At 45.4% G+C, this 20,995-nt stretch overlaps 1 protein-coding gene across 1 annotated transcript; it reads left to right on the top strand.

The window, feature by feature from the left end:
- Window positions 1-6,082: 6,082 nt before the first annotated feature.
- Window positions 6,083-8,786, top strand: LOC143487659 (uncharacterized). The gene is made up of 7 exons (XM_076986713.1): window positions 6,083-6,101; window positions 6,498-6,842; window positions 6,927-7,145; window positions 7,295-7,651; window positions 7,737-7,952; window positions 8,133-8,402; window positions 8,486-8,786. Exons 1-7 carry the CDS (start codon window positions 6,083-6,085, stop codon window positions 8,761-8,763), a joined length of 1,704 nt encoding a protein of 567 aa, XP_076842828.1. The 3' UTR covers window positions 8,764-8,786.
- The last annotated feature ends 12,209 nt before the right edge of the window (window positions 8,787-20,995 follow it).

Here is a 20,995-nt window from a genome sequence, read left to right as displayed (position 1 = left end):
ACTCACCAATTAGCCTGCAGAACTGTCCATTAATGTTTCATTTACACAACAGGACAATATTTAATATGCAGATGTCACAGCGATGAGAATCTCACACAAGTGTGTTAGTCTGTTATAGGCCGTACGTTTGTGTTAGTCTGTGCAAGACTGTGCGTGTCTGTTCATCTAACTGTAACTGCTCCTAAAAGAGGAACTCAGACTAGTTTATCTCACACCAATGAGAATCTCACACCAGGAAGTTGTGTGGTTTCAAATGTTTTCAACACATCTATCACACATCTTGTCTTGTTACAGTCATGCCATTTAACTTGAAGTTGCAAAACTCCTCATTAGTGATTAATTTGGACATCAGGCCAATATTAACATTCAAATATGACTCTTTTATGATTTAAATTCACGGTAAATAAATAAAACCCCCAGAACCCCAAACACAGACCAAAGGAACTGTCACCCAGTTACTGCACACTGACACGTTTCTCATCACTGGATTATTGGTGACATCTGTTGTTCATTCCCTCTATCTGTTTAAACCTTATTGTCACTGAGATGTGTTTCTACTGTTCACTGTGTACTGAACACTTTGTTGTTTGTTATTCTGACTTCTCTGAATCACTGACCATGTGTATCAAGAACACCATCACCTGAGTACGAAGAGTTCACACCTGCTGCTACCTAGAACCTACATACAGAGATCCTCCTGTTCTCACTCACACTGTACTCACATTTACTGGGATGTCTTCAGTGAGAGTATTGTTTACTGGGCTTTCCTCATTGGGAGTATTGTTAACTGGGCTTTCTTCAGTTGGATTAAATCCTTTGGACTGGAGTGGTGGTGTGTGGGGTGGAGGTGTGTGGGGTGGAGGTGTGTGGGTGGAGGTGTGTGGGGTGGAGGTGTGTGGGGTGGAGGTGTGTGGGGTGGAGGTGTGTGGGTGGAGGTGTGTGGGTGGAGGTGTGTGGGGTGGAGGTGTGTGGGGTGGAGGTGTGTGGAGTGGAGGTGTGTGGGGTGGAGGTGTGTGGGGTGGAGGTGTGTGGGTGGAGGTGTGTGAGTGGAGGAGTGTGAGTGGAGGTGTGTGGGGTGGAGGTGTGTGGGTGGAGGTGTGTGGGGTGGAGGTGTGTGGGGTGGAGGTGTGTGGGTGGAGGTGTGTGGGTGGAGGTGTGTGGGGTGGAGGTGTGTGAGTGGAGGTGTGTGAGTGGAGGTGTGTGGGGTGGAGGTGTGTGGGGTGGAGGTGTGTGAGTGGAGGTGTGTGGGTGGAGGTGTGTGGGTGGAGGTGTGTGGGTGGAGGTGTGTGAGTGGAGGTGTGTGGGGTGGAGGTGTGTGGGGTGGAGGTGTGTGGGTGGAGGTGTGTGGGGTGGAGGTGTGTGGGGTGGAGGTGTGTGGGGTGGAGGTGTGGGGTGGAGGTGTGTGGGTGGAGGTGTGTGGGTGGAGGTGTGTGAGTGGAGGTGTGTGAGTGGAGGTGTGTGGGTGGAGGTGTGTGGGGTGGAGGTGTGTGGGGTGGAGGTGTGTGGGTGGTGGTGTGTGGGGTGGAGGTGTGTGGGGTGGAGGTGTGTGAGTGGAGGTGTGTGGGGTGGAGGTGTGTGGGGTGGAGGTGTGTGGGTGGTGGTGTGTGAGTGGAGGAGTGTGGGTGGTGGAGTGTGGGTGGTGTTGTGGGGATGATGGTGTGTGAGTGGAGGTGTGTCGAGTGGAGGTGTGTGAGTGGGTGGTGGTGTGTGGGTGGTGGTCTGTGGGTGGAGGTGTGTGTGTGGGTGATGGTGTGATGAGTTGGGCTTGTTTTGCAATCACAGGATGTTTGAAACTTGCAGTCATTGAGACAACAATGAACTCCAGAAAATTAGTGAGAGAAATAAAACTTGTCCAGCAGGACAATCATAAAAATCATAAATGTAATTTAGTCGTGTCAGTATGTGATATCTGCATGTTAAATATTGATCTGTTGTGTAAATTAAACATTAATGAATTAATGAGTTCTGCAGCGTCAGGCTAATTGGTGAGTTAAACATCTGTGTTTGACTGATGTGTGATGGACATGCTGAAAATATCTGAAACAGGATGTACGTGTGTTAGTCTGTTATAGGATGTACGTGTGTGTTAGTCTGTTATAGGCTGTACCTGTGTTAGTCTTTCATAGCTGTGGCTCATTCTTTGATAATTTACATGAAACTAAGTGAGTGAGTGTTGAGGTTGTTCAGGTATCAGCTGTGTGTGTGTGTGGGGGGGGGGGGGGGGTCACAATGTCTCCCAGAACATCAGGAAATATTACAGTCCTGCTGTTACTGACAGGTAAGTTTTTACATTTTCTACATACACAGTAGATACTATTATGAATGACCCCTGACAGGAGCCACTTGACCAAGAGAAACAAGAAAATAGAAGATATTGACATCAGAATCATTTTAGGGTTCATTGGTATTCAAATATGCTGACACTCACACATGGAATTGTGTTCTGTGAGGAACTCTAGTACAGGAGTGAAGTGAGTGTGCATTATACAGTGAGTGACTGTAGTTGTTTGATGAGGGTCTGAGGGGAGAAACTGCTCCTGTATCTGGTAGTTTTTGGTCTACAGTGTTCAGTGATACAGGAGGAGAGGAGTTAAACACAGTCGTGTCCAGGGGGTGAGGGGTCTGTAATTATTTTACCTGCCTGCTTCCTAGAGGGAGGGCAGAGGAGCACTGATGATCTTCTGTGCTGTTCTGATTGTTCACTGATGAATTTCTTGCTCTATAGTCAATAGCTGCATTCTAAATTGGATATTTAAGTTCCCTGTGTCCTGTCCTGTGTCCTTATGTTTGTTTCCTGATGTTTGTTTCTTGATATTTGTTTATTTTAATAATAATTTATTTAGCTTATTTATAAATTGTCTATAGTTTGTAAAGCACTTTGAATTTCATGTATAAATAAAGATTATGCACAAATAAAGATTAGTTGTAATGTTGTTGAGGGAGGCAGGAACGATGAGGCAAGTGTGTTGGGACACACGTTTATTCACACACGTTAATTTAACATGGAGAGCGCACAGTAACTCATACATGACAAAGACGAGCACGGGACACTGCGCGAACGCACATTAAATAGACAAACTACATAAACCCCACGTGATAACGAGACGAGCCACAGGTGAGACGGATGAACACAAGACGTAACCACACCCACGGAGATCCACAGACGCAGACGACTAGACGTAGACAACCTAAACACATGCCCAAAAGTGAGGGGTCAGGGGCCGTAACGTGACAGGTGAGATTAGTACCAGCATAGACGAAGGAGGTCTGGGCATATGCAGCCCACGCCAGATACGATGACCAGGTGCTGGGATGCTCGTGGTAATAAGTCAGAAGGAATCGCATGAATTACTGATTGGAACGTTCGGCCTGACCGTTTGCTTGTGGGTGATACCCTGATGTAAGGCTTACCGTCATGTTGACCTTGCTTAAGAATTCCCTCCAGACTCTGGATCAGCTCACTGTGCTGCTTCAGCGGCACATATAGCGTGTTCTCTGGACAGACATATCGCGTGGTTCAGACTCCAGTCCACTGCTCCGCGGAAGGAGTGAGTAGTGAGAAGATCGTATTGTTCCGCCGTCCGCCCTTGTGTTCTTCTCTCCCGTTCTATAAGTTATCGTGAAGAAGAGTGGCCACCGAGCCACAAGTTCAGCCTCTTGGTGTTACGCATGTTCTTATGGTCAGTGATCACCACGAAGGGGAGCCAGTGTCTCCACTCCTTAATAACCAACAATTCCCCGTCACCTACCCCATAATTTAACTCCGCTGGTGTGAGCCACCGGCCGTAGGCCTCCTCTCCTCTTCGTCCACTGGGACAGTACACTTCCTACTCCAACATCCGAGGCGTCAAAACAAAGATTATACCTCAACAAAGAAAGGGTATTTAGGGTTAGGCTGCTGCAAAATAGGGGCAGAAGAAAATGCTGCATTCAGGTCCTGAAAGGCTTTCTTGGCTTCTTCACCCCACCTGAGGCGTTGACCTCCACCATGGAGCAGGTCTGTGAGGGGCCTAACCAGGGTGCTAAGTGACCGGATGAGGCCATGACTGAGGTGCACTTGAGCAAGGCACCTAACCCCAACTGCTCCCCAGGCACCGGGCTAGGGCTGCCCACCACTCTGGGCATGTGTGCACCACAGCCCCCTAGTAATCACTAGTGTGTGTTTGTGTGTGTTCTAATTGCACAGATGGTAAATGCGGAGGACTAATTTCGATTGCGGTGAAAAAAAAATCACAATTGACAAAATATGGTACATTTCACATTTCATTTCACATTTGAAACTCACACACTTGTCAAGCTTGCAATGCAACTGATTGGTATTGGGTAGGGGTGTTTCACCAAGAGGGAACTGAGCCCTTGGTAATATATACAAGGTCTTTAACAAAGAAGACACTAGCTGATCTGGCGAGGTGGAAGGAGGATGTAACCCTGAGCTAGAACCTCCATGATGTCTGCTTCATTACCTGCTCCTCCTCTTGTGACAACAGGAAGATTCTACACCTGGGCAGCACTGCCCCCTCGTGGAGGTTAATGGCACAGTCCCATTAGTCCCTGTGAGGTGGCAACTGTGTGGCTTTAACCGGGCTGAACACATCGCTGAGGTCGCTGTACTCTGGTGGGATCTCCTGTTTTTTCCCAGGCTCAGGGCTCTCCACAGAGGTGGACTGGAGAGGCACGGCCTGTGGGATGTGCACCTTGGAGCACAGGGGAGACCAGCCCACTATACAGTTCCTGTCCCATGACGTGTGTGGGTTGTGTGTTTTGAGTCAGGGAAGGTCCAGGGTGATGGTGTAACACGTTAGGTAGAATGTTGAATGCTATGAGCTCAGATGCTTCAGAACAGTGAAGGTTGTGTGGGGGCAGCGGTGTGTGATCAGTCCAGAGCCCACAGGTCCACCGTCTAGTACTGAGATCCGTCTCAATGGACTCAGGAGAATGAGTCGCATGCCCAGCTCCTCCACCTGCTCCTCCACCAGCTCCTCCACCTGCTCCTCCACCAGCTCCTCCACCCACACCTCCACCCGCTCCTCCACCCGCTCCTCCACCCGCTCCTCCACCAGCTCCTCCATCTGCTCCTCCACCCGCTCCTCCACCAGCTCCTCCATCTGCTCCTCCACCTGCTCCTCCACCCGCTCCTCCATCTGCTCCTCCACCTGCTCCTCCACCCGCTCTTCCACACACTCCTTCACCAGCTCCTCCACCCACTCCTCCATCTGCTCCTCCACCCGCTCCTCCACCAGCTCCTCCACCAGCTCCTCCATCTGCTCCTCCACCCGCTCCTCCACCTGCTCCTCCACCAGCTCCTCCACCCACACCTCCACCCGCTCCTCCACCCGCTCCTCCACCAGCTCCTCCACCCACACCTCCACCCGCTCCTCCACCCGCTCCTCCACCCGCTCCTCCACCAGCTCCTCCATCTGCTCCTCCACCAGCTCCTCCACCCACACCTCCACCTGCTCCTCCACCCGCTCCTCCATCTGCTCCTCCACCCGCTCCTCCACCAGCTCCTCCACCAGCTCCTCCATCTGCTCCTCCACCCGCTCCTCCACCTGCTCCTCCACCAGCTCCTCCACCCACACCTCCACCCGCTCCTCCACCCGCTCCTCCATCTGCTCCTCCACCCACACCTCCACCCGCTCTTCCACACACTCCTTCACCAGCTCCTCCACCCGCTCCTCCATCTGCTCCTCCACCCGCTCCTCCACCCACTCCTCACTCATCATGTTGCCGGGGGCGCCTGAGTCTACTAGAGCAGAGACAGAGAGGGAGCGGCCACCATGTGAAACATGTTGATGGTGTTGTGAACAGATGCTGTGCTGGTTCAGCACCTACATGGCCCCTCCCACTCTCCTTCTGCAGGGGAGATGATGGAACAGGCGGACGGGCACCAGCGATCTGCACTGGATCACTCGTGGCATTTTCTTCACCTAGCGGAGTGGTGTCACTGGGCGCATTCGTGTCCTGCTTACACGACAGTTCAGCTTAAAATTCGGCTCTGAGTCCATAATAACTAAATGCGTTGATAAGGGCCGGGTTGTTCTACCATGTACTCGCCACCATGGTGTGAAAGTCCATAGAACTGATGGAAGAGGCAGACGGTGGTAAAGACGCTGGCTGGTAAGCGAAGAATATCTCGTACTGCACCATGAACCCCTCACACTGGTCCAGATCCCTTGAGTAATGATCTGAACAGGTGATGTGACTTCTGGACGGCGAGGGGCTCGTGGTGCTACCAGAACCTGCTCGGGTGGCGAGCTGCTGTACAATTAACAATAATTTTAGGTCAGGAGATGAATATCTTAGAGAGGAACATGCTGAAAATTGTATAAATAATCTTTGCTTTTACCTGTAGATTCATAGAGAACGTGTAACACACATGAGAAGAGTCTCTTGTTTCTTCACCAGACACAAGACATTTTTTAAATTTCAGTCATAAATGTTTCAATGTTGCCATCATAATTGTAATTTTGTGCTGACTGAGACTGTGTGTGTTCCAGGTGTGCTGGGTGAAGACATGTGGGGTGTGACTTACACTCATGAACGTGTGTGTGTTCTCAAAGGATCATCTGTTCAGCTCTCCTGTTCCTACAAATACCCTGCAGGACGCACAGTGAGAAAGTCATTCTGGTACGTTAAGTGGCCTGGTGCTGACCCTGTGGATGTGAGACAGGAAAAGGGGTATTATGGGAGAGTGCAGTATAGAAATAACTCCCAGAACACCTGTAGTATGACACTCACTCACCTGAGCAAGAGTGACGCTCACACATATAAGTTCAGATTCTACACTGATGATTCTACAGGTAAATTCACTGGTGAACCTGGAGTCACTCTGTCTGTCACAGGTAATTATAACATAAAACATTTTAGTTCATCATCAAAATGTTTTATGAAATAATACTAAACATTGTTAATAAAATCACTCACAGGTCTAACGGTTACAGTGTCAGACGGACGTGATGTAAAGAACCTGATGTGTAGCTCCACCTGTGTTCTGTCCAACAACCCCACCTACATCTGGTTCAGGAACGGACAACCTGTATCCAACCACAACACACGTGACCTGCGTGTGTCTGACAGTAGTGATGATGCAGGCAGCTACTCCTGTGCTATAAGAGGACATGAGGAGCTCCGTTCTCCTGCTGTCTGTGAGACGCCCACTTTAAACTGATTCTGGTTATTTATAGTAAACATGTTTAGAGACACTTTGCTGGGTGGTGCTGATGTCAGAGTTGTGGTATAACATTAATATTCTTGGTATTTCTGGTTTTGTTTTCATTTACATTCTGTGTTTCAGGTGTTTCTAAAGACTCAGGTCAGATGAGCTGCTGGAGTGTGACTTATTCTGTCTCAACTATCTGTGCTCTGAATGGCTCATCACTGGATTTACACAGTTACTTCACTTTCCCTAATAATAAGAAGGTGACAAAGTCATTCTGGTACATTAACTGGTCTGGTGCTGAGCCTGTGGATGTGAGACAGGAAGAGGGGTATTATGGGAGAGTGCAGTATAGAAATAACTCCCAGAACACCTGTAGTATGACATTCACTCACCTGAGAGAGAGTGACGCTCACACATATAAGTTCAGATTCTACACTGATGATTCTACAGGTAAATTCACTGGTGAACCTGGAGTCACTCTGTCTGTCACAGGTAATTATAACATAAAACATTTTAGTTCTTCATCTAAATGTTTTATGAAATAATACTTAAACATTGTTAATAAAATCACTCACAGGTCTAACGGTTACAGTGTCAGATGGACGTGGTGTAAAGAACCTGATGTGTAGCTCCACCTGTGCTCTGTCCAACAACTCCACCTACATCTGGTTCAGGAACGAACAGCGAATGTCTGACTGCACATCCGTCTCCTGCTCTGTACCTGCAGACAGATGTGCAGACAGATACAGCTGTGGTGTTGAAGGACATGAGAACATCACCTCTCCTGCAGTGTGTAAGTGCAGTTTACACACACACAACCCACACACAACCCACACGCAACCCACACGCAACCAACACACAACCCACACACAACCCACTCATAATTATCAATCACTAGTGTTATTTGTGTGCTATAAGTACAGCATCTCATTAACAACAATAACATGGAAAACTACATTAATCTCCCAATCAGATCCCCCTAGAAACACCAGCACAGTGGTGGTTCCCTCTGGAGAGAGAGTGGAGGGAGGTTCAGTGACTCTGACCTGCAGCAGTGATGCAAACCCTCCTGTTCTCAACTACTCCTGGTTTAAGCAGAGAGCAGCTGCAGACACACTGCTGGGAACAGGCCAGAACTACAGCATCACCAACATCAGCTCCCAGCACAGTGGACTCTACTACTGCACCGCTCACAACCAGCTAGGACAGCACAACTCCACCACCGCCCTGCTGGACGTGTTATGTAGGTGCAGTTTGCTGTGTGAGATCCTCTTGTGTTGGGAGTGTAATATGTTCAGTGACGTGTTGAGTTTCTCTGCTCTTCAGACCCTCCCAGAGTCCCGTCTGTTACTGACCGTGTGTCTGGGGACTTGATCACCCTGCTGTGCTACAGTGACTCCAACCCCATCAGCACTTACACCTGGTACAGGAAGACAGGAAGTGATGTCATACCTATTGGAAATGGCACCAGTTTAACTTTAAATGCAAGTACAGTTGGACCTTTCTACTGTGAGGTGAAGAATCGCTTTGGATCATCCAATTCAACAGAATGGCCCTTCACATCAGGTACGGTGTGGGCTGGGCGGAGTTCCTACACTGGTTAGAGACACTCAGCATGTAGACTGAGGTGGTCTTGATCTCTCTTCTCTGGTTCTGTTGCATTTGAGTTCACTGAGTTCTGTGACTGTTTGCACATGTGTGTAAAGTCTTACACGTGTGTGTAAAGTCTTCTCACTGTTGCAGATAACACAACTGTGATGTATACAGCTGCTGGAGTCACTGTGGGTTTGTTTCTGGTACTTGTTGCTGCCCTCCTGTGGATGAGGTGAGAAATGCAAGACACATTTATCCCTCTGGGGTTTCTTCATAAGATTTATCATATTTATAAACTCTGGTCCATTACGTGGGTAAGATGTTTCTGCTGATGTTTCTGTGTTGTTCTTACAGAAGTCGAGCTGCAGCTCCCAGAAGCAGATGTGAGGAGAACAGTGTGAACGTGAGTTTTAGTGAGAAACTCAGGACAGACGTGAGGCTTCATAATGACCCAAATGGTTTCTTTACTGGGTCTGAGGTTTTACTGGGCTGTACAGGCAGTGACAGACTTTACAGTGGCAGACTTTACAGTGGTAGGTTTTACAGTGGTAGGTTTCTCTTTCTCTCTCATCATGACTCTACTCCTGTGTATGGAAACATCTCTGCACTGGCCATGACCTCTGACCCCACACTCTCACAATTCTCAACTGACCAGGATGATGTTCAGTATGGCACTGTATATTTCACACGAAACCACACACAGGAAGTGTCTCCATCGGCAACCACAAGACATATACCTGGCCCACCAGAGGATGTTCAATATGCTTCTGTGAAATTCAAGAGACACTCTGCTGCCACCCTGTGAGCATATCATGCCATTACACCTACTAGAATTATAAAATGTTTACTCTGTGGCTGATTCTGATAAATGGTTCATAAATTAATTCCACAGGTCTGAAGGAGCTGATGACCCGTGTCAGATCTACAGTCAGGTCCATAAACCCAAACCCCACACATAAGCAGCGCAACACCCTCACCGTGAGCTCAGAGCTCTGGTCTCTAACAGCAGAACATGCAGCAGCTCTGGATCCTGGAGAAACGCTGAGAAGTTGAATTTCAGTTTTCCAACAATCACCAGCCAGACAGGAGGGAGTCTGGTGACGTTGGACCACTTTACTACCGTAAAAGGGCTTTGGTTGTTTCTCTCTGAACACAGGAGGCTGATACCAGTGTTAGTACTGGATTAGTGTTCATGCACTGAACATGCTTGAACTGTGCTTATTTGTTAGATGTTACATATGTATCCACAATGTTAGTTATGTCTGGACATTCTGTTAGTTTATTTTAACTGTAATGTGTAATCAGTACACAGTGTAATGACTTTCGTCTGGTGTTGTAGTAAACTTTGATCTTGGTTGGTTTGGGCTATTGTAAAGAACATTGTCATATTACTGATTGCTAAGATAATACAAGTATGAAAATATAGTGTGCATATTGAATCTTAATTTTTTGTGCTAAGTATTAATTCAGTAGTTAGTGTTTTGTCTACATATAAAGTATAAGAAGCATTTCTATATCTTATTTTATATTTTACTTGCAGTGTGACTTGTGATTTCTATAATTTGTGATTTCTATAATTTGAACTTTCAAAATGAAAGTAACATTGTCACAAAAAAATCAACATCACTGATTATTTCTTACAGTAATTTTGACTCTAGCTGGTTTTGCTTGGATTGTATTTTTGTGGTTTGACCTGGACTGTTTTTTTGACCACACTATTGGCTGGTGGTAGACGCCATGCAGAGGGTTATTGTCCCATCATGGTTCCTGATCCTCCTCGTGAAACCACCTGTCACTCACATCAGTGTTTTATTCTTTATTCTGTTTTGTTTCCCATGTGTTTCTCCTGCCACGCCCATGTCATTTGTAACTCCGCCCCCTGATTATCATTCCCACCTGCTTCTAGTTGTTTCTCTTGTTAGTCCAGTGTATTTAAACCCTCTTCTTTGTCTTGCTTGGTGCTGGTTATTGAATGTATTTGTTGTTTTTTTGGTATCTGACTGCTAGTAAGTATTGAGATCTTTCTGATTATTGTTTGTCTGTATTGTAATCTGTGTGTTATTTCCAGTTTATGTTGGAAAGTGCACACTAGTGATCACTAGGAGGGTGTGGTACCCAGGCCCAGTGCCAGTGTAGCAGTTGGGGTTAAGTGCCTTGTTCAAAGACACTTCAGTCATGGCCTTGGGAATCGAACCCACTACCCTCCGGTCATAAGACCAGACTAATTTTGATTCATTTATCTGTTCTTGCTGTATCTTGCTTCTCTTGTTTGTCCATCTGTTTCCTTCTTTTAATTAAAACACCTTCACTTGTGATTCACTCACACTTCTGACTCGACCCCAGTGTGTTAGACGCACTTTTTAATTTAATTTTACCAGTTCTTGGTAAAGCACTTTGGTTTTACAGTTTCATGTCCCTAACCATCTGGTGTATGTAGTCTACTGCTACTACTGATCACTCATCTCCTCTCCCTCTAACTCCAAAGCTCTGAGGTTCTTAATCTATCTGCCCCTTTTGTCCGTTTTCTGCTTATCTAAAACTGCAGGGCTTTCAAAACTGATTTAGCTTCTCTTCCTTGACGTCACTTACCTCACCAACAAGTCAGCGTTTCTGTCTCTGCTGTGAAACCCAGATCTGTGTTATCCACTGTGCTCTCTGGTTCATTAGAATAACTGGCAGATGTCTGGAGCATTCCTCACATTCTCCCAACACTGAACTGGAAACAAGGCTGCTGTGATCTCTGTACATCATACTTTTCTAAAATATTAAATTGTGTAGATCATAAATCTGATCAGCTTTTTATCTACTGTTAAAAGGGCTGATGTCTCTAACCTGTCACATCAGTCTGTAACTTACAAACCATTATGTTCCACCTGCTCTGAGATTAGGACCTGTTACCCCATTATTAAGAAATAATGGCTTTCTTAAAAACAGTGTTATAGGCTGACATACATATGACACTAAAACAAATATACGGCTTTTACATTGTGGTGTGAAGTGTAGGGTTGGGGTTATAACTACAATCATCTGACTTCACACTTGCACTCAACACACCTGATCCAGGTAACAGGCTTTTATACAGAGTTGTATAGTAACGAAGTAGAACTACTTCACTACTGTACTTAAGTACTAAAATGCAGTATCTGTACTTTACTGGAGTATTATTTTTTTCTCCTACTTCCACTTTTACTTCACTACATATTTTCCATCAGTTTAATACTTTTACTCCGATACATTTTTTACGTGCTGTATAGTTACTTGTTACAATTATAAACATGTTAGCTGGCGCTGTCACCGGGTCAAGCGATCAGGCTGTTTTATGAGAAAACTGTGCATGCTCCGGTCGCGTCTCGTTTACTCTGCTGCTGCCTTCACTCAACACTTGAGCTTCGTAATCTAGGTTCACTTGACACGTCGTGACTACCGCAAGGGTCTGCGCAGCAAAAATGATCGCACACGGTCGCGTCGCGAGGTCGTGCACCTCTCGATTTTTGTGCGAGCGAAGTTACAAGGTGGAATTCATGCACTTGTACGGCACTTTGAAGGTCCATTTTCAGTATTTTCCAGCACCTTCAGCTTTATTTACATATAATTTACTTTACTTTAATAATTTATAATTTACTTTACTTAATTTACATATAATTTACACATACTTGAAACAGTGGCGGATGCAGCCGGCAGTTTTTGGACCACCCAGGCCCGCCCGTAGATCCGCCCCTGACTCGATATTATTCCAAATAATTCGCTTTTTATCTCATTAAGAGATGGTACCGTGTTTGGTAACAGCAGAAGAATAAGTGTATTACATAAGCTTGTTAGCTGTAACGTTCTGCGCGGGGCAGAAAAGGGAGGCGGACACAAACGCTGAGGAGAGCGAGATTTATTCAGGGAAATTCCAAAAGCAGTGTTAAATGGACAGGCATGGGTCAAACCGGGAGGGCAGCCAGAACAAGAAAGGACAACGGGCATCAGACAAGAAACTAACGACGAGGGGGAAAACACGGAACAGGCAGATGTAAACGGATAACAAAACGCAAAGCTCAAACTTACGAACAGGTGTGACGGGTTTTAAACAAAAAGACCGATACGGACATGGGAGACACAGGGACATTTATACACAGAACTAAACTAGGGACAGGTGATGACAATGACACAGGGGCGTGATAACAAACGAGGAATCATCAAATAAACGAGCAGGGCGGGACAAACAGGCAGGGAACACGGACATGAGGGAACCCAGTGACAGCTACGAGAGGGGGCGTTGCCCTACGTGACATTAGCATTTTAATGTACATATTTTGGCACCTTCAACATCGAGTGATCGTGGCGGTGAGGAAGGAGACCACCCTGGCCCTACCTAGACAGTGTTTGCGTTTGCTGGAGTGAAGGTAAATTCCTAAAGGATGAAGTGCCATCTCTGCCTCCCTAAAGAGGGTGAAATATTGGCCTTGAAAAATTCACCTTCGAACTTGAAGAAACACATCAATGTAAGTTATAAATATAACGCACAGAAGACACACCAGCTTGAGCTGTCGGTAAGCGCTAGTTAGGTTAGATATCTTAGCTAACTAACCTAATTATGTTCCTGACGTGCTGCAGTATTCACTTATTAGCTGGCAGTCATAAAGGCGATGTCATGCTGAGTTGTGTTTTTAGCAACAGTAAGCAGTGTCTCTCTTCATACTGACTAATCATGTGCCCATTTTTATAGTGTAGTGTTTTTATAGGGTAAGGGCATATATTGAGGGTAAACGCAGGGCAGTACGCTCACCCTTAGAATCCGATGGATGGATTTTACATACGAAATACACCTCGTTTTCTCAGCTAAATTAAGGCAAACTTGTACTTGTGCCTCAAACCTACGACGTAGCGGGACATAGGTTATCTATTTTTTGCGTACGAAGTGTTAAGCCCAGTTTTTTAAGTTGCTACTTATTTGTACATAAAGAACACTTTGGAGCAAACCAAACTGCACTCACACACTGCAGGAGAGGTGATGTTCTCATAAAGAACTATTTGTGGTCTTTGACATCTTTGATTTGTAAGTGATATATAAAAACAATTGATCAAACTTTGACGGATTTCTTTAATTAATTCAAAACACAATACTTGTACTTTTTACTTTCAGTACTTGAGTAATAAATTTTAGAATAACCTACTTGCAATACTTAAGTACAAAAAATGTTTTTAAAGAACACTTCAACTTCTCAAGTCAATTTTTTGATAGAGTACTTTTACTCAAGTATGGGTCTCGAATACTTTATACAACACTGCCTACCTGCTTGTGTGTAGGGGTTTTTAGTTATGATACTTGACTAACCTACCTGCTTGCGTGTGTAGGGGTTTTAGTTATGAGATATAACTAACCTACCTGCTTGAGTACAGGACGGAAAGAGGTGCAGAAGAAGGATTGTTGTGCACAAAACTTAATATAATATCTGACTCCAAATTATAGTTGATAAGAATCTAAAAGAACTCACTTCTCAAATAGATCAGATACTGAGCGGTGCAGGCTGAGGATGTGGAAGAAGAAAGAGGAAGCCAAGAAGAAGAGGAAAAGAAGAACCCTGCACCCACAAACCTCCAGTATCTCAAAGGGACAGCAGTCACAAAAACCAGGTTAACCAATGGTAATCTGGTTGTTTGTAAAGACAACCGAGGACATTTGAATACAGAGTGCATTTCCACACAGGACTGCCACCTTTGGGGTGAAGTCTACAAACCTTATCAGGGAGTGATGGAACTCTTATCCTGTTAGCATAACTTTACCCAGTACACAACAAGCTGCAAAATGAGACTAAACATGCCACAAACACACTGATATAATTAAAATACAAATGGTCAGTTTTATCACATTGCTATGGGAACCTCTTGAGGTAACCCACCATTTGTTGCCCCCCATGGTGTTATGGAGGAACACCAGATCCTGTATCACACACAGGAACACATCTCACCACTCCTACACACTTTCATTCCATATATGTACAAATAATCTGTGATGCAAAAATGTGCCTTACTAATGTAGTGGCACGGTGGCCTGGATCAACCCATGATTGACATTTCCAACTTAGAATAATTCATTTTAAACATGGGTAATTGGTAAATTACTTAGGAGACTGTGGCTATGTGCTCAAGACATAGCTGATGACCCTTTGTAATTCACAGACTGACCGGGAGCGGAGATACAATTCTCTCCATTCTCGCACCCGGTCAGTCGTGGAGAGGGCGATTGGGCAGCTGAAAAGCCGGTGGCCCTGGCTGGAGGAAGCTCCTTTGGTGCAGGGCAAATTTTAATGAATTTGCATATTTATACGGGGGCGTGCCACAGGAGGAGTCAGCCACTCTCTCGTGTGCGCTCTATTCCATGTTCTGCCAATGTGCGTGGATTCCAGCGTAAGCACAGTTTGATACATCCGGATTTTTTTTGCTTACGCCATTTTCTGAATGTGTCCGTACGCCAGGTTTCAGCAAGAAATCCAGGCAAGTCTTTGTACATGAGGCCCCAGAGCTCTGAGCTCATGGTGAGGGTGTTGCGCTGCTTATGTGTGGGGTTTGCGTTTATAAGATAAAATAAGATAATCCTTTATTGATCCCACAACGGGGAAATTTGCAATATTACAGCAGCAGAGAGGGACAGAGAAAGAAAGTATAAACAATATATAAGATAAATAATTAAAAACAAATGTATGTACACTCGTTTACAAAATATATGATATTGAAAAATATAATTTTTATGCATGGTTAATATTGCACATAGAAGTACTGAATATTTCATATTTGCTGTATTGATTGCACATTGTTCTTCATGTGGTATCAATGTTAAACATTAGCTACAGATTATTGAGTGCAGTGCGTGTTGAACAGTCTGACGGTGTGTGGAAGGAAGGACCTGCGGTATCTCTCCTTCACGCACCGCGGGTGCAGCAGCCGGACACTGAAGGAGCTGCTCAGTGCGGTCAGAGAGTGGTGCATGGGGTGGGACAGGTTCTTTAGCATGTGTTTTAGCTTAGACCTCATTCTCCTGTCTCCCACCACCTCTACTTGGTCAAGAGGACACAGCTGGACTTCCTTATGATCCTGTCCAGTCTCTTCCTGTCAGCGGTGGAGATGCTGCTACCCCAGCAGACCACTCCATAGAATATGGCTGATGCTATATATGCCACAGCATCAAAGAAGGACCTCAGGAGTGACCCCTGCACACCAAATGATCTGAGTCTCCTTAGGGGATACAGTCTGCTCTGGCCCTTCCTGTAGAGAGCAGCTGTGTTGTCAGTCCAGTCCAGCTTGTTGTTAAGGTGGACACCAAGGTATTTGTAGGACCTCACAATCTCTATGTCTGTGCCCTGGATGTTTACAGGCACAGGATTAGAGTGTTTAGTCCTGCGGAAATCCACCACCAGTTCTTTAGTTTTACCTGCATTGATCTACAGGCAGTTCTTCTGGCACCATGTGACAGTCCTGCGTCAATCCTCTGTACTCCCCGTCATCTCCATCACTGATGAGGCCAACGATAGCAGAGTCATCAGAGAACTTCTGCAGGTGGCAGCTGGTAGAACTGTACTGTAAATCTGCAGTGTAGAGGGTGAACAAGAAGGGAGCAAGAACTGTTCCCTGTGGAGCCCCGTGCTGCAGACAACAGTGTCACACTGACAGCCCTGTGTCCTCACGTACTGCGGTCGGTTGGTGAGGTAGGGGAGACCAGGGACATCACACTTTTTGTGATTTTTCCAATAAATCAAAAACCATTTACACTGGAATAGTCAATTTGCTCTATTATGAACTTCAATGTGTCAACTACTGAAACAATGTATTTAAGTGGGTTTATGAAATATGTACAGGTTGCGAAATTGATTTAAATACAGTCACTCCACTGTTACAACTGTCCCTGGGTACAGGGACGGTTGTAACACATGCCAGGGACGGTTGTAACGTCCAAAATTTACTTAATTAATCAATCAAATACTCAAAATGAAAAAGATTATTTATCATTCATATTATTGTGACTATTCATTTTTTTTAATTAGGCCTAATTACTTTCACACCACATGACAAAAAAAGAGGGGAAGTGTAACGTCTCATGAAAAGGGGGCGGACACAAATGCGATAGAGTGTGTTTTATTTTGAACTGAGAGCGAGACTAGTTGAATCGCGGTGACGCCGATTCGTATTGTACGAGATCGACGCGGCATGTTGGTCTTCTACACAATGCATGAAAGACTGGGTTATACACAGCAGTAAAACTAACACAGCAACGAAGGCTGAAGTACTCTGATACATAGATATACACAACACAGTGCATGAAAGACTGGGTTATACAAAACAGTAGAACTAACAGCAACGAAGGCTGAAATAAACTTAGATGCATAAATGCACACATACAACATACACGAGCAACACAGAAATGACAGTGACCAGGTTAACCTAATTCTTCCACTAACCTAACCATTTTACTACAAATGCAAACAAGAAAGAACACACAAATATTCACTACAGAGACATTACTTTAAATGCAATGACCACAGCAGCAATCACTCATTCAGGATCAAACTACACATACAAAAACGGACGTTTGATTAACATACACAACCATGTAGAAAACCAGAATACAAGCTGATAGACCATCCAAAGTACGATTCACAAACACGACCCACAAAACTGACACTCGCTATAAACCAAGAAGCACAGGAATGCGAACATCGCGGAGAAATGCTAAACATGGAAACACAACCAAACTGCAGAACCACCATGAAACATGAACACTTAATGACTCACAACGAAGAACTAAACCCAAGAGAATTATAAGCCTAACTAATCAAGAAAACCCCTAGGAACAGCTAAACATTAATAAATAGGGGCGGAGCTAAGAACAGAAGACATAACCACCAAAATAAACAAGGAAATCAAAAAGGGGCCGACCCTAGCAACCACGGAGGTGTGGCTCGTCAAGGAGGGGGAGATAGAACGTAACAGGAAGGTTCAGACACCACACATGGTGTGATGGGGGAATGAAGACACCACACATGGTGTGATGGGAGGATGAAGGTTCAGACACCACACATGGTGTGATGGGAGGATGAAGACACCACACATGGTGTGATGGGAGGATGAAGGTTCAGACACCACACATGGTGTGATGGGGGGATGAAGACACCACACATGGTGTGATGGGGAGGATGAAGGTTCAGACACCACACATGGTGTGATGGGGAGAATGAAGACACCACACATGGTGTGATGGGAGGATGAAGATACCACACATGGTGTGATGGGAGGATGAAGGCACCACACATGGTGTGATGGGAGGATGAAGGTTCAGACACCACACATGGTGTGATGGGAGGATGAAGGCACCACACATGGTGTGATGGGGAGGATGAAGGTTCAGACACCACACATGGTGTGATGGGAGGATGAAGGTTCAGACACCACACATGGTGTGATGGGGGGATGAAGACACCACACATGGTGTGATGGGAGGATGAAGGTTCAGACACCACACATGGTGTGATGGGGAGAATGAAGACACCACACATGGTGTGATGGGAGGATGAAGGTTCAGACACCACACATGGTGTGATGGGAGGATGAAGGTTCAGACACCACACATGGTGTGATGGGAGGATGAAGACACCACACATGGTGTGATGGGGGGATGAAGGTTCAGACACCACACATGGTGTGATGGGAGGATGAAGGTTCAGACACCACACATGGTGTGATGGGGACGATGCTGCAGGTGGTGTGTAGGATGCCACCGTTGCCACAGTGGGTGTTGGAGCTGTAATACATGCATCTGCATTCACTGCAGCTGCAGTGGAAGATGGAACCTGTGGTGTCACTGCTGGCGGTGGACGATCTGTGACCAGGGATGGTTTAAAGTCACTGTCATTAAAAATATCTCTTTTAAATGGCCAAATTCCAGTGCATGCAAACCCTGCCTGAATATTTGATGTTGTTGCAGCCAGAGGAAGGACACTCTTCACAATGGTTGGCAGATCATAAATGGTCATTGTCACTGACTACTTGGTTCAGGGACGGTTGTAACAAGGCGTTACAATCGTCCCAGTATCACCAGTTGTGTTCACCTCATGTGAACAAGCCTGTCTGCTAGTTGGACACATGTTAATCAATTCTATTTTTAGCTTACACAACAGTGATTCCAATAATACTTGTTTGGATTCATAGATATTTGATCACAGGACAGTATCCAAAAAATACTTCTGATAGAACACTTTTGGTGATTACTTTCTCTGGGAGTTTCAAATGTGGCTCCTTTTTTGTTAGCATGTGCACAGTGAGTGTAATCGCTCTAGCTTGTTTCTGTTTGGAGGAATTCAAGGTGTTACAGCCGTCCTATGTTACAACTGTTCCTGGTCTCCCCTACTAATAGAGGAACCCAGAGGAGTTACTCACACCATCAGTGAGTCGTGTGGTTTCAGATATTTTCAGCATGTCCATCACATATCAGTCAAACACACAGACGTTTAACTCACCAATTAGCCTGCAGAACTGTCCATTAATATTTCATTTACACAACAGGCCAATATTTAACATGCAGATATCACAGCGATGAAAATCTCACACCAGTGTGTTAGTCTGTTATAGGCTGTATGTGTGTTAGTCTGTTATAGACTGTGCGTGTCTGTTATAGACTGTACGTGTGTGTTAGTCTGTTATAGGCTGTGTGTGTGTGTTAGTCTGTTATAGGCTCTACGTGTGTGTTAGTCTGTTATAGGCTCTACGTGTGTTAGTCTGTTATAGGATGTACGTGTGTGTTAGTCTGTTATAGGATATACGTGTGTGTTAGTCTGTTATAGACTGTGTGTGTCTGTTCATCTAAAGGCTAAAACATACTTGCTGTTTGCCCATGCGTTCGCGTACACAACCGGCTGCGTTGTGAACGTTACTGAGAACATACTAGCCTATGTGCAACGTGTGAAACTGGAGGCATCCACTAGAGGGCAGAACGTAGAAAGGGCTTCGGTATTTTAACGATGCAAACATGGCAACACTCGAGGAGATTAGCCTTTGGGTAATTTTACGGTCACGGCAGAAAAAACGATGACAGCGATCCCTTCGTAGGTGGTATGTAAGGCCGTTAAATCAAAGACGTGGTGAGAATGGCGAATTTGTGTCGTTGGATATCGTTGTGTCCATTTTGATGCTGGTTAGCGGCTACACTGCCCCTAGCGGTTTTGTGTGTATTGCACCTCGCGTACGCGTCGCGTTAACTTTTGGAGGACGTGCAAGACCTACGCGCCAAACCGACGCAGGATACGCGAAGCAGCCATGATGCGTACGCGTACGCGTAGTTAACAGCAAGTATGTTTTAGCCTTAACTGCTAACTGCTCCTAAAAGAGGAACTCAGACTAGTTTATCTCACACCAGTCAGAATCTCACACCAGTGAGTCGTGTGGTTTCAAATGTTTTCAACACATCTATCACACATCTTGTCTTGTTACAGTCATGCCATTTAACTTGAAGTTGCAAAACTCTTTATTAGTGATTAATTTGGACATCAGGCCAATATTAACATGCAAATGTGACTCTTTTATGATTTAAATTCACGGTAAATAAATAAAACCCCCAGAACCCCAAACACAGACCAAAGGAACTGTCACCCAGTTACTGCACACTGACACGTTTCTCATCACTGGATTATTGGTGACATCTGTTGCTCATTCCCTCTATCTGTTTAAACCTTATTGTCACTGAGATGTGTTTCTACTGTTCACTGTGTACTGAACACTTTGTTGTCTGTTTGTTATTCTGACTTCTCTGAATCACTGACCATGTGTACCAAGAACACCATCACCTGAGTACGAAGAGTTCACACCTGCTCCTACCTAGAACCTACATACAGAGATCCTCCTGTTCTCACTCACGCTGTACTCACATTTACTGGGATGTCTTCAGTGGGAGTATTGTTTACTGGGCTTTCCTCAGTTGGATTAAATCATTTGGACTAGATTGGAGGTGTGTTAGTGGAGGTGTGTGAGTGGTGGTGTATAAGTGGTGGTGTGTGGGTGATGGTGTGATCAGTGGAGGTGTAGGAGTGGAGGTGTGGGGGTTGTGTGTGTGGAGGTGTGTGAGTGGTGGTGTGTGGGTGATGGTGTGATTGGTGGAGGTGTGTGGGTGGAGGTGTGGGGATGATGGTGTGATGAGTTGGGCTTGTTTTGCAGTCACATGATGTTTGATACTTGCAGTCAACAATGAACTCCAGAATATTACTGAGAGAAATA

Source organism: Brachyhypopomus gauderio, unplaced genomic scaffold (genome assembly GCF_052324685.1).
Source record: "Brachyhypopomus gauderio isolate BG-103 unplaced genomic scaffold, BGAUD_0.2 sc49, whole genome shotgun sequence".
NCBI lineage: Eukaryota > Metazoa > Chordata > Actinopteri > Gymnotiformes > Hypopomidae > Brachyhypopomus > Brachyhypopomus gauderio.
Note: the sequence above shows the minus strand (reverse complement) of the source record. Positions and strands in the feature narration are given on the sequence as shown.